This window comes from Canis aureus, chromosome 9 (genome assembly GCF_053574225.1).
Source record: "Canis aureus isolate CA01 chromosome 9, VMU_Caureus_v.1.0, whole genome shotgun sequence".
Classification (NCBI taxonomy): domain Eukaryota; kingdom Metazoa; phylum Chordata; class Mammalia; order Carnivora; family Canidae; genus Canis; species Canis aureus.
The window spans coordinates 14,791,900-14,806,044 of record NC_135619.1 but is presented as its reverse complement, the minus strand read 5'-3'; the positions used below and the strand labels follow the sequence as shown (position 1 = coordinate 14,806,044).

Below are 14,145 nucleotides of genomic sequence, written 5' to 3'. Positions count from 1 at the left end.
GGTTCAGGGTCTGATCCCAGGGTCCTGAGATTGTGTCCCCCATCGGGCTCCCTTGCTAGGAGCCTGCTTCTCCCGCTGCCTATGTCTCTGCCTCTCTTTGTCTCTCATGAATAAATAAAATCTTTTTTAAAAATGCATTTCTCCACACTTTCTCACTTTCAAGTCCTTTTATATCTTAATACTGCTTAAGATTCTCTCTCTTACCCTCTGCCCCTCTGCACCTCTCTCTCCCTCTCTTAAAAAAAAAAAAAATCACACAGCTGGGCCATTTGGTAGACTTATTGGGACACCTTAACAATTAATGTTCATCCTGAGCTCTAAATACATCAGTGCAATAAATCAGTGCCTAACGTTCACACATACTCAAAAACTTCCCATAGTAATATGTGCCAGAAGCTACCAAAGTTAATTTTCCCATGTTTTAACCATGAATATTCACATGCATAAAACATGTGCTAGATCTGAAACTTTTAGATCATCTCCCAAAATCGTTTTGAAAATATATTAACGATTCAACAATCAAAAAGTATTTAGTTAGCACACAGCCAGGTTTCTAGCATTAGATGTGGGAGTAGGAAAGGGGAGTATTTTAGTCAATGACTGAGATAGATTTTTCCACATAATTGGGTGTCCTGAATATCTAAAACTAGCCTTTCAAACATTAAGCATTCTTTTTATTTCGTCCATCTTTATTGGTCAATGATATCAAATATCATTTCATAATGTAGGCACTAATTGTAGAAAATCTTTTTCACAGATAAGCACCAAACTGTAGCCACACTCTCAAAACACTTGACCATGAGCATCTAGTTTCCCTGAGAAAATACGCTCCAAGGAATTCACATCAACCAAAAAAGATTCCAGCTACAAATCTGGGTGTTGGGAAAATAAAAACAAATTGACATCTTTATATCTATTAATAGAAAACTTAGCTTTCAGAGGATCCCTGGGTGGCTCGGCGATTTAGCACCTGCCTTCAGCCCAGGGCATGATCCTGGGGTCCCGGGATCGAGTCCCACATCGGGCTCCCTGCATGGAGCCTGCTTCTGCCTCTGCCTGTGTCTCTGCTTCTCTCTTTGTGTCTCTCATGAATGAATAAATAAAATCTTTGAAAAAAAAAAAAAGAAAAGAAAGAAAAGAAAAGAAAACTCAGCTTTATTTTCCAGTTTCCTGAGGTTTGGAATATGCTTTTGGTGTTGCCAATTTAATGAGCATTTCATGTGAGTTCTGTTCCCAAATAAGTACAAAAAACAATGGTGTTGGAAAAATTAGCACCAGGTTACATTTACTTGCATGATATGTTCCAAAATTAAAGTATATATTAAAGACATTGAGAAAAGTTGACAGAAAAAAAAAAAAAAAAAGAAAAGTTGACAGAGGTCTAAAGCAGTAACTATCAAACTGTCCTGGCTTTGACTCAGTAAAAGACATAGGTTTACACCATGACTCAATATATAGATATAAAATATATATATATATAATATGTATATAACTAACCAAGTTTCACAAAATCATATTTATCCTTACTTCAAGTAATTCTATTTCACTGTTTTAACTCTGTAATTCATTAAATTGATTCCACAACACACTAATGAATTGAGACCTACTTCTTGGAAATTGGCAGTCTAAATGGCAAAAGAAAAAAATATCTAAGCTTCCCCCAAAACAAAGCTATTTGGTCTTCAATCTCAAATTGATGCTTACTTAACTTTAACTTAAGATGTGTCAGAAATCAGAAATTGCCCAAAAATGGTAAAATTGAATGTTTTAGGCTTTAACACTTGATAATATTAACATTAATACCAGAATCCACTAAGCTCCAAACTGCCGATGTCAGAATTTTAGTTTCTTTCAGAGTCCCCTTTAGCAAGAGATTTTGAGACTCCTAGGGCGTGTTTTAGATGGCCCAAGAATCGACCCTGGCTATTGCTCACGGCCATAGCCAGAGGAGCCTACACTGCGCAGCTGCCACTTTGCTATTCCTCTGCCACCTCAAGAAGAGCTCAGCTAGTTATACTCCAGCAGGGGAAGAAAGACAACACTCTCCCCTCTACCCCTGCTGCACAAGTGGAAGGGAAGGACTCTAGGTATACCTGAGCATCAGCAGAGACACAAGTCCTCCAAGTCACACCCACAAGCTCCTTGCTTCACTGGGTCCCCACGCTGCCTGGCTGGCTGCTCAGGATGGGTTCCAGGACCAGAAACACACTTTACCACAAACTACCATTACCCTCCTCATAGTCCCTTCTGCACTGAGACAGACTCCTTGCCCCATGATGAGGGTGAATTCTCTCCCAAGAGCTCTGTCATCCCAGGACTTCCAACACTTTCCATCCATCAGGCCCATCTGTTATGCCAACCTCAGCTATAGAGAGGACTCAAGCCTTTTTTCCAGCAAGACTTCCAGACCCCATGTGAGTCCCTGGGTATCTGGATCCACTCCAGATGTCAGGCACATCTCAGTCTGGATACAATCCAGTCAGAACATCTTGTAACCAGAGTCTCTGTTTAATGTTCTAACTTTGAGAATCAGGCCCAAATCGAAGAAACAGACACAAACGTCATCTGAAGGTGGCTCGGAGTACAATTTATCTACAGTGTTACTTGGGGAGCTGATTCCAGCTAAGTCACGTCAAAACTTCTATTTGTCATGCAGCCATATAATTTAGTTTATGCTAGCTAGTCTAAGCCTTGCCTCTTCCCTGTCATGTTGCCAGGAATACAAATAATATTCTATCTAAGAAGACTGTTAATCAGGAAGCAGAGGTGCTGAATTTGCCTAGTTAGCATCCAAATACATTCATCCAGATGAGAGTCTCAGTTAAAGCCAAAATCTTGTAAGGTTCTCAGTCTGGTTTTCGTACATAGTGCAGCCTCTGAATCCAAAAGAGGAGAGAGAGAGTTTCTAAAAATAGTTCAGCTGGCTTCCCATGGTTCTTACTAACGAATATCTGGAAACAAAGAAGTAAAATATGTGGATTACATTTTTAGCATAAAAAATGGGAAAACTACATAGTATATTATATCGTTTCCGTATTTTAATCTTAACGTTAAATGTTTTTATTCACTCTCTAGAACAATCACTTCCCTATCACCAACTTGGGAACTTTATAATAGTGCTTTGTAATTCATCCTGGGGGTTACAATAAAACTTCCCCTAAGAACTTGGAAATAAGGTTGGTAAGTATAGTCTCTGATGAATACACTTTAAGATCAACCTAATGACCAGAAGATAAGCAAAATTACCTTTAAAGAAAAGGAGTAACTTTGGGTCTAAAAGACCTGAGCATATGCTTTTTGGCCAAAATCATTACCAAAGAAGGCAGTCAGACAGAAAAGTCTGGAGGAGGAGGAGGAGGACCAGGCACAGCCACTTACAGAAAGAAGCCACCTAGGCTCTCCTGTGCAGACTCTCTTTGGCAAGATCTCCAAGATTTCTGAGCTGTTCAGAATCTCCCTGATGAGAAAATAACAGCCCAAATGTACTTGGGCCTTGATTCATCCACTGCCTCTGTCCTAATTCACTCCCCATCAAGCAGCCTTCTTTATGTGACTTCCAGTATAAGCCTATCTATGGGCAGAGAAGGTATTGACCATACAGACTTGGACTCCACTACTTAGCCCCTGTCAAGTGCCTGGTTCTTGTCCTAGGCAAAAGGGATAGAGCAGAGAATTAGACATTTGAGGTCAATGGAGCTAACACAAACAAGCAAACAAATAAATAATTGTAGCTAGTGATAAGAACCATTGCTAAATAAGTAAATAAATAAGCTGAATAATGGACTAGATAATTGCTGGGGAAGGGGATGGGTGTTTCAAGAACAGGGGTCAGGAATAGCTTCTTTGAGAAAGTGCCATTTAATATAATTAATGTTAAAATGTGCCTATTACCTAAAGGAATCTATAGATTCAATACAATCCTTATCAAAATAGTGTTTTTTATAGAACTAGAACAAATAATCCTAAAATTTGGATGGAACCACAGAAGATCCCAAATAGCCAAATATATCTTGAGAAAGAAGAATATAGTTGGTGGTATCACAGTGCCAGACTTCAGGACATACCACAAAGCTATGGGAATCAAAACAGTATGGTTCTGGCACAAAAACAGACAAATAGGTCAATATAACATACTAGAGAGTCCAGAAATATACCCAGGCTTATATGGTCAATTAGTCTACAACTAAGAAGACAAGATTATGCAGTGGGGAAAAGACAGTCTCTTCAATAAACGATGTTGGGAAAAGTGGATGCAAAAGGATAAAACTGGACCACTTTCTTATACCATACAAAAAATAAACTCAAAATGCATTAATGACCTAAATGGGGACCTGAAACCATAAAACTTCTAAAAAGAAACATAGGCAGTAATCTCTGCACATCAGTCTTAGCAACATATTTATGGATATGTCTCCTCAGACATGGAAAACAAAAGCAAAATTAAAGTATTTGGAGTATACCAAAATAAAAAGCTTTAGCACAGCAAAGGAAACCATCAATAAAACAAAAAAGCAACCTATTGAACAGGAGAAGTTATTTATAAATGATTTATCTGATAAGGGGTTAATATCCAAAATAAATAAAGAACATATACAACTAAATACAAATAATAATAATCTAATTATATATATATATGTATATATATATACCTCCCTATGTTGATGCAGCATTATTTACAATAGCCAAGATACAGAAGCAATCCAAGTACCCATCCATAGATGAATGGATAAAGGACATGTGGTATATATACACAATGGAATATGACTCAGCCATAAAAAAGAATGAAATCTTGCAGTTTGTGACAACGTGAATGGACCTAGAAGACACTATGCTAAGTGAAATAAGTCAGACAAAGAAAGACAAATACCGTAAAATTTCATTTACATGTTGGATCTAAAAAACAAAATAAACAAGCAAACAAAACCAGAGGCTGAGCCTCTCGTGAGTATTCTCCAAAAGCACTTTTGAACCGATTTTTTAAGTTAGACGTCCACGCGATGATAGAGAAGACCATGATGACAAGACATAAATCGAACAATATGAAAGGGAGTGTGAGGCAAAAGTCAAGTTAAGTGAGGGTAACTCCTTTTTTGTGTGCTTGCCCTTTACCAAACAGAACAGGCCTCACCATTCCAACTCCTGCCCAACTCTCTCCTAGGCTTGCACCTCCAGATGTTAGAACTTAACTACCCCTCTGCCTGACTGCTTGATGAGGATCCAGACTCTGCCAGGCAAAGACAGAGGAAGAAAATTTTTAGGCAGAGGGAACAAGAAAAGCCCTGAGGCAAACTAGCCTAACATCCCTTTGGAACTTCCAATGTGTCTGGAGCTTTTATGAACAAGAAGAAAATAACAAGAGATGTGGCCAGAGAACCAAACCAGGTGCAGAGCCACAGGAAGAGATTTGGGTTTATTATGGCCAATAGGAAGCAAGGGAGTAACATGACCTGATTTACATTTTTAAAAGATTCCATTGGCTACTGTGTGGAGAATAAACTGCAGGGTGGTAGAGGAAGCTCTAAAAGTAACCCAGGCAAGCAGTCTTGTGGCCTGTCTAGGGTGACAGCAGCAGTGTTAGGGAGAAGTTAATGGCTTTAGGTCACATTTTGGAGATGGAGCCATAGGACTTCTGGATAGACATATGTGTGGAATCGGGAGTCATACTTGGGGTTGGCAAAGTGTGGTGCCTTCCACTGAAATTAAAAAGATATGGGGGTCAGAGGGATTAAGAGCTTTTCAGTGGACATATCTGGTTTGAGATGCTCACTTAAAGACACATTAGAGATGTCAGGTAGATAGGTGGGGTTCCTGGGAGAACATTAGGATAGATATATAAATTTAGAAATCATCTGTGTCTTGATGGTCCTTAAAGGGATCCCTGTGATGGTTATTTTTCATGGTAAATTAATAAACTGAGTTATTCACCAAGGTAGTAGTTGCCAAAGTGAGATGCCCCATAGCAGATGGCTGGCTTTGCCCAGGCTGGGCCTGCTCCTCTGTTTTGCCACACCCCTTAATTGAGAGCAGCTTCTGTAAGGTTGTTTCCTTGTGTTTTCACATATAAAACATTATGCCCAAGTTCCCCCTTTGTTCTGTGGATCAACGTGGAAATCTAAGAAACTGAAATGTATTTAAAAATTGTTTAAATGCCTGAAGGTGCTTGATGAAATAAAGAAATATTATGCTAAAAAGAGGGAAATTTAACAAAGCAGATAAGGAGACCAAAACTAAATCCTTGTGGAGATTAAGCTTCAGTTCACTGACCAGAGTTCGTTGACTTTGGGCTCAATGTGGAAGGGCTCTTCTATTACAAAATATCTGAGAACATAATAGAAAATGTTTGGTTAAGTTTCTTGATGAAAGAAGTTGCAAAAAAAGTAATGATAGAATCCCTAAAATCAAATGAACATAAAACAATTTCAATTCATCCCTTAACAGTCACTGATTAACTACTGCGTGATTACTTTGTTGAATTCCCACCCTTCTGAGGCTCCTCTTTCAGCAGAGGAGACAGCAGACCTTACTGTGGAGCAGAGCAGGATGGAGGCAGGTGTGAGATGCCTTTGGACTAAGATGAGAAGGTGACAGACAGTTCCAAGGAGAAAAAGACAAGCAAATCACCCTAGAGGTGATTACTCAAACACTAACCATAACCCTGGTTGATCATATAAAAACTTTACATTCCTGTCTGAAATTTAAATTTGCATGTATTACTGATGTAATTAAATGAAGTTAACAGACACGGTAATGTTTTTAGAAGCCCTCTGCAGCATTTTTAGTGGGGTCTTCTCAAGATATTTCCATTTCTACCCCCCACCCCTGCCATTCTCTTTACTCTTTTACCATTTTCTCCGTGTAAATCTGAAGATTTGGGGGAGCAACAGTTAACTTTCCTTACAACTGCAAACCCTGCATTTACTTATGGGAGCCACATGTAAGTGCAACATAAGGGGAACAAAGGAGGGGGGTGGGTGGAGCCTCTGACTTGCATTTCACTCCTGCCTCTAGGAGTGGGAGAGCTGCTCCTTTGATTAAAGGAACCCTATTTCAAGGACTGAGACACATTATTCTTTGTTGCCACAGTGGGGAAACAGGCTGGCTTGCATTGAAGTTGGTTCCTAGTCATGTCTCTATAACCTTTTTGCACTTTTTCCTTCTCAAGATCCCGTGGAAAGAAGACCACTCAGGCCCATTCCACCTGGGAGAAGCCCAGCCATTCTGGTTTTTAAAAATTTTCTCTCTCTCCCCACGTAACTCTTTCTTTCCCTGTCTTGGACAATCTCTCAAATGCGGCAGCTGGGCTCAGGATCTGCTAAATCAGCCCAAGAAGGCTGAGTAGGCTGTGCTCTAGGCTTTGGGGCACATGTCCTGTTGTTACCTTAACTGTCCATCTCTTCTCAACTAATGGCTGCAGACTATAAACCATTTAAGTGTTAAGATCCAAGAATCTGTTTGGTCTTTGGTTTCAGATAGTTTAGAATGAATGAGCTTAGGTAAAAGAATTTTCCTTAGGATCACATCTAACTAGAAATTTACATCTGAGTTTGGGGCCAATGCCCTGATTGTAAATCTGCCTTGCTTTGCTGGTCATTAACCTGAGTGCGTGTTTGCCTTGGGGACCTGGAAGAGAGAAGTGGCTATGACAGGACAAGATTCACTGTACCTTGGTGTCCCTAGGCCAAAATCTCTATTAGCAGTAGTGTTCTTTACTAGAACCTCCATTTCATTAATAATAAAGTCAGCTTTTCAAGGGCTCTAGAAGCCACAGATTTTTTTTTTTTTTTTTTTTTTTTTTTTACATCTGAACTTTGAATGAGTTGTTATAAAAGCACCCTTGTTCCACATGGTGCATTGTACCTGGATGAAAGGACTCATTTTAAAAGAACATCGCCCATTCCCATCATGCCAGAATCTATTCTATGCTACAAAGGCATCATCAACTGTAACAGAAGGTAATAATCATATACTATACTCACAATCACAGCTCAGTATGATGTTTTACCTGTGAGAGTCTTTTTACAAAACCTCTTTATAATATTTTTATTTCATAACTAATTTCTATGACACTATACCAAAATGCCCTTCTCTTTCCTCACTTCTCCACATTATATCCTAAGATCAGTTTGATTCCAGATAATCAATCCATGAAGTAAAATCAGGAAAGAATGAAATCTGCCCCTGCGGATCAAACCTGCTATTCTGTTTTTCTTCCTGGTTGTTTCCTCATTACAAGGTACAGAGCTCAGGCTCCAGGTGCTATAACCTTTCTCAGACTTCTGTCTAGAATGGACCTAAGTCCAGAGACCTTCCTTACCTTTAGTTGAACTAGGTGCACATCCACATGCTTGCTGTCTGAGTCCTGCTGGACTGAATAGGTTAGGTCCCGGACCCTCTCTGAGGTCATCCGGAGCCAGGTCTCAATTTCAGGTAAGTGGAGGACAATCTTCCAGTCAGCCCCTGTGTGCAATGGGGGTGGCTTTTCATACTGCTGGTCAGAATCCATATCCTTCATTGCCTCTTCTCCCTCACCCTCCTCCACAGTGGGCGTCAAGTTGATGGCCATGGGTGAAGCATCAGTAGCCATGGGATCCAGGTCCTGTGACCTCAGCGGGGAAAGTGTCACGCTCATGGTTAACATTGAGAAGTCTAAACCTTACTTCTTTCCAAAACAGCTGAAAGGCAAGAGGAAAGAAGAAAGCAGGAAAGAGTCAGACAAGATTGCCAAATAAAGAAATGATACTTCACAGAAGAAACAGGATTTCTAAATTAAGCCAGATTTCTAAATTAAGAAACCAAAGCCCATGGCAAAAACAGAAGGAGGTGTTGTGAGTTTCTATGTAGTAGCCCCAAGACCCAGCATATAATAGGAACACAAACCACGTGGTACTGCCTACCCCAGCATCCACTCTCTCCTCACTCTTTACTAATAAGATCCTGATTTTCAGCTGTGCATATTTCTGCCAAGAATTTAAAACTACATTTCCTATCTCCACGGCAGCTAGGTATGGCCATGTGACTAAGTTCTGACCAATGAGATGTAAGTGGAATTGTACAGAATGTTTGGGAGAGCTGTGTAAAGGGAGCTGATTTATTAAGTAAGGAGAGGCCTTCTTTCTGCCCCTCTGTGTTTCCCCCTTCTTCTAGCCTGTAATGTGGACTTTACAGCTAGAGTTCCAGTTGTTTTCTCAGACCAGGAGATGCTTTTGGGTATGCCAGTAGAAGATGGTAGAGCAGGGTGGTCAGAACATGAATCCCACATGATAACAAGGAGCTACTGTATCAGTCCTAGACTGTTGTCCTGAACTTCTTTTACTGAGAAAAAAACTATCTGGTTTTAGGCACCAGCATTTAGGGCTTTTCTACTACAAGCACCTAAGCATCATTTTGGCTATTACAACCAATACATTCAATCTATGGGCTAAGCAGAGGGGAAACATGTTCTAATTAACAGAACACCATGCTGAATTCAAGAGAGGTTGCTCCTTTCTATGATATGTTAGATAAATAGACATCATGTAGTAGTAATTCCAAACCCATACTTTGCCAGAAAGTATAAATCATGGATTAGAATATACAGTATATTTAATTAATATTATTAATATTAATAACTATCAACTTAAATTACATTAATATTTGGTTATGTTGAAATTTTTAGGGGCCTCTGGAATCTCAAGAGTAATAATTTGGTCTTAAACACATAATATTAAAATGTTAATTAAGGGGTGCCTGGGTAGGGTAGCTCAGTGGGTTAAGGAAGGGGCTGCCTTCAGTTCAGGTCATGATCCCTCAGCAACCTGCTCAGTGGGGTGTCTGCTTCTCCTTTTCCTTCTGCCCCTCCCCCACTTGTGCTCTTTCTCTCTCTCACTCTCTTTCTCTCAAATAAGTAAATAAAATCTTTTTTAAAAATTACAAATAAAATAAAATGTTAATTAAATATGTTTAAAATAACACAAGTATAAGGGCGCCTGGGTGACTCAGTTAGTTAAGCATATGCCTTCTGCTCAGGTCATGATCTCAGTGTCCTGGGATTGAGTCCAACATGGGACTTCCTGCTAAGCAGGGAGCCTGCTTCTCCCTCTCCCCCATGCTTGTGCTCTCTGTTGTTATCTCTGTCTCTCCCTCAAATAAATGAAATCTTTTTAAAAATGAAAATAAGTGTAAGTCATGATAAAGTTGATAAGCTTAAGAATAAGCTTATTTGGGATGCCTGGGTGGCTCAGCAGCTGAGCATCTGCCTTTGACTCAGGTCGTGATCCAGGAGTCCTGGAATCAAGTCCCACATCAGGCTCCCTGCATGGAGCCTGCTTCTTCCTCTGCCTGTGTCTCTGCCTCTCTCTCTGCATCTCTCATGAATGAATAAATAAAATCTTAAAAAAAAAAAAAAAAGAATAAGCTCATTTACTAATGTAATGATCTAAGCTACATAATTACTTTTTATATTAGACCCAGTCTCATATAAAATAACAACTTTTAGGGTCTTGTTCTTTAAACATTTTACATAGACATTATTTTTAGTTTCAAGAGCAGGTTCTTCTACCAAAGGTAATGGGTTTCTTTTATTAGACTTTTTCTGGTTCTACGCATTCTGGCTCCTTTCCCCAAAGATTAAAGGTGGCTAACCAAAATGTGAAATTAAATGTGATTGTCAGAAAATAGCCTGTATTTCTTTAGATTCTTAATATTCACTAACAACACCAAAATTATTTTATGTACAAAAATAGAGGTGGAAGGAAGCTCCCAGTTTTACCAGGAACATGTAACTTTCCATACAGAAATGGGCACAGAGAATTAAAAGACTTACTGAATTGGCAAAAGACTTAAGAATAAATTATTATTATGACATATTATTTTAGAAGCCTTCCAATACTGCAGTGTACATTTAATTTTTAAATGAAATGATTAGCAGGTTTATGGATGAATTTTTGAAAGCAAAGTCTTTTGCAAAAATAAAGTATTATGTTATAAAGTAGGTTTATCACTTTGGTACCTGACTTAGAGAACAGTTTTAGGCTTCAATTCAACAGCTTTCTCAATTTGATTGCAAGAGGGAGGAATCCATACCCCACATTTTTAACCATCCTTGCATACATTTTTTAAAAATAATACTAGACTTGCCTATTTAAAAAAAAAAAACAAAAAAACAAACAATTAAGAGATATCAAAACTCCAGGAGTGATAAAACTCCAGGAAGAGTGACCTACCATACTACTTATTCACACCCCGGGCTCAGATAGGCTCTGGTTCTGATTTCCCAGAGCACTTTTAAATTTTTAATCACTGCCCTCTGGGGGATCTATTTAGAATCACAATCCCAGAGAAGGAATGTGATACACAAAAGTAAAGGTTTCCAATGGAAGGTCACAGAACTGGTGAATAATGAAGAAGACACTGGTGTCACAGTGGCTACCTCTTCTAAGAAACCAGATTCACCCAAATTAGAAAACTAAATACCAGGGTAGTGGACAATGAATGGTTTCAGCCACACCCACAATACCCACTCAGATACCTGACCCCAGATCCCTCCCCAGCACCCTGCACAACTGAACAATGATGCTCCATCATTGTGTTTTCTCTGAAACTTCTAAATCAACACAGGACCTTCGCTGGAATATACATCCTACTGTAAACTAAAGAACACACTAAAAAACTGGCTCAAAGCAATTTTTGTCCCACCATACACCATTTCCATATATACCATCAGGCTGTGCACAAAGCAGACACAATACAGTTTTGTGTGGGGCAAGTGGCTCCAGATTTCTGAGTATCAGTTTCTCCATATGTAAAATGACGAAACTGGACTAGATGATGAGTGAGATCCCATCTGACCATAAGGATCTGTGATTACCTAGAGTTATTTATCCAGAGACTTCAAAGCCATTGGAAGCATCCCGCCTATACTGAGAACTGTGTAGACATTGAGTGCTGGCCCTCCGTTTTACCAAAGTACATAAACAGTATTAATAGATTTGTCCTACTTAATGGAATGAAATAAAGTATTACCATGCAAATGCCTTTTGTAAACCACTATTTACACATTATATGTTGCTAATTCCTCCCAGAGAAACAAACACAGCAGATTCTCTCCCCTTAGGGTTTGAAATTAAAGACAAGAGAGATGTTGAGGTTATGTATGTAGAGGACACACAGAAGAAAATAAAAACATTAAACAAAAATGTAGCTAGTGTTCATCACACATGAGTAAGGAAAACTTACATTCAAGCTGCAGAGGAAAATTTTTCTGCATGTATAAAATTTCAACCTGGATGTGATGTTTCCATATTTAACTGATGAAACTATAAACAAGAGAATTTACATATCTCAGAGAAGTAAAGCAAAGTAGTGCTCTACTCAAGTTTTATTTCAATTTCTATCCCTCATACACCTTTGCCACTGGGAAAAAAATATCTTATGTGTCATAATAGCATAGCAAGCCTGGGAAGAGGCATAAAATTGGTTAATTATCCATTTTCATGGAAAGTAATTACTATAAACATTTTATTTCCAATTCTGATAATTCACTTAATGTATCACCCATGGATAACCAATCTCTAGTTTTGATTATCACAAAATTACATCTGATGTCAAAGATAAACTTAGAACTTAAAGGAAAACTGCTTCACATTTTAGAGACCTATAGTAACAATCTTTGTGTATATTTTCCTGCCCCTATCATGACTACTCCCGTTTGCTTTCCCACCAAATTAATTGCTCCATTTGAATGCAAATATAGGAAATTTGACACAAGTCTATTATATATTCTTCTAAATGCTATAAGTTTTGCATTCTTCTTTATAAGGCGTCTTGTGAAAAGATTCCTTTCCAGCCACAGAGCAATTTTCTTTTACAGCCAGCAGACAAGTTCCGATGATGCAAATGAAAGCAATGACCCCAATGTGTACAGGTGCCCACCCACTTACTCGGGATCCAAAAGTATGCGATAGAAGTAATCAACCAGCTTTTTGGAAACCAGTGTCCTCCCCTCCCCCCTCCCCCATCAAATGCTTATCTGTGGCCACCTTTCCAGCATTAGAGATAATACCACCTTTATCCCAGCTGCTGTTAAAAATAACATAAATCAAATCCTTTCCTTTCCACAAATCCAAAGAAGATTCAACATTTAAAGTACAAAACCCTGCAAGCAGTAAAGATTTTAAAGTTTTGTTTTTTTTTTTAATTTGTGGGAGCGCTTTTCTATTTATCATTCTATAGAAACAGAAGAAACATACCATGAATTGCTTACTAACAAGGATTGGTTCTGCTATCTTCCTGATGGTCCACAAGTCTTTAGTTGAAACCTCACTTTAGCAGAAGGTATTTGGCTTGAATAAGACAGATTTAAATCAGAGAGTGTTCTTCTACCAAGCTAGGAGACCAAAAAAAAAAATGCAACTACACAGCCATCAAAGCTGCCCACCTCTTTCTCTCTTCTCTTGTAATTTTTCTCTCTTAAATAAAAGAATAGAAAAGCCAGAAATCTGCCAAATGTACTCACTGTAAATGCTTTGTCCCTAAAGTTCCTTCAGGATTAAGCGTCTGGCTCCTCCTTTTCCACCCCCCTTGGGTTCTCTTCCTGTGGCCAAATAAGATAAAAGCTGGTGTCAGGGCTGCTCCATGCCAGCAGGGCACTGTGAGTCTGTGGAGCACAGACTTCATATGCCCTTTGTAGCCTAAATCTCTTCCGAAGAGAAGGCTACTCCACTGTCCCTATTTGGAAGCTAATGTATAAGCTCCAGGCCTGTGCAGTTATAGTTAGGTCTTTTGCAAACAAGCCGTGATAAGTGCACAGAGAAAGAGGAGACAGTTGCCAAAACAAGGATCACTATGGAAAAGATTGTCTGGGTAGACAGAGCACATCCAGTCACAGTTCAAAAGAACTGTGTATTTTAAAAACTGAGCAATCCTAAAGCAGAAGAAATTAATAAATTTATAAATAAATAGGACTACATTAATATAACCAGCTGACAAGGCCAATCTGAAGGAAATAGGTTCAAGTCCCCTCTCTTTTCTTAGGAAGAAACTGTTCTTTCCAAGTAAGAACATCATCATGTGTATAGTTTGAGAGGCAGTTTACTATCTATGAAATAAACCCCAAACCCAAATACTTCCTCTCAATCTTTCTGTGCTCTGCTTACTCCCTAAAAAAAA

The 14,145-nt window shown here is 38.9% G+C and overlaps 1 protein-coding gene across 5 annotated transcripts in view; it reads right to left on the bottom strand.

Moving 5' to 3' along the window:
• Positions 1-14,145, bottom strand: part of AKAP6 (A-kinase anchoring protein 6) — a 539,311-nt gene that overhangs the window by 357,530 nt on the left and 167,636 nt on the right. For 3 of the 5 annotated variants that reach the window (XM_077908985.1, XM_077908989.1, XM_077908988.1), the window contains one exon: positions 8,315-8,672. In XM_077908985.1, the coding sequence (XP_077765111.1) occupies positions 8,315-8,638 (324 nt within the window). In that variant the 5' untranslated portion in view covers positions 8,639-8,672. Of the gene's footprint in view, positions 1-8,314; positions 8,673-13,226; positions 13,373-13,492; positions 13,708-14,145 lie in introns of those variants that run through there. The other 2 variants (XM_077908986.1, XM_077908987.1) reach the window with 2 other exon arrangements.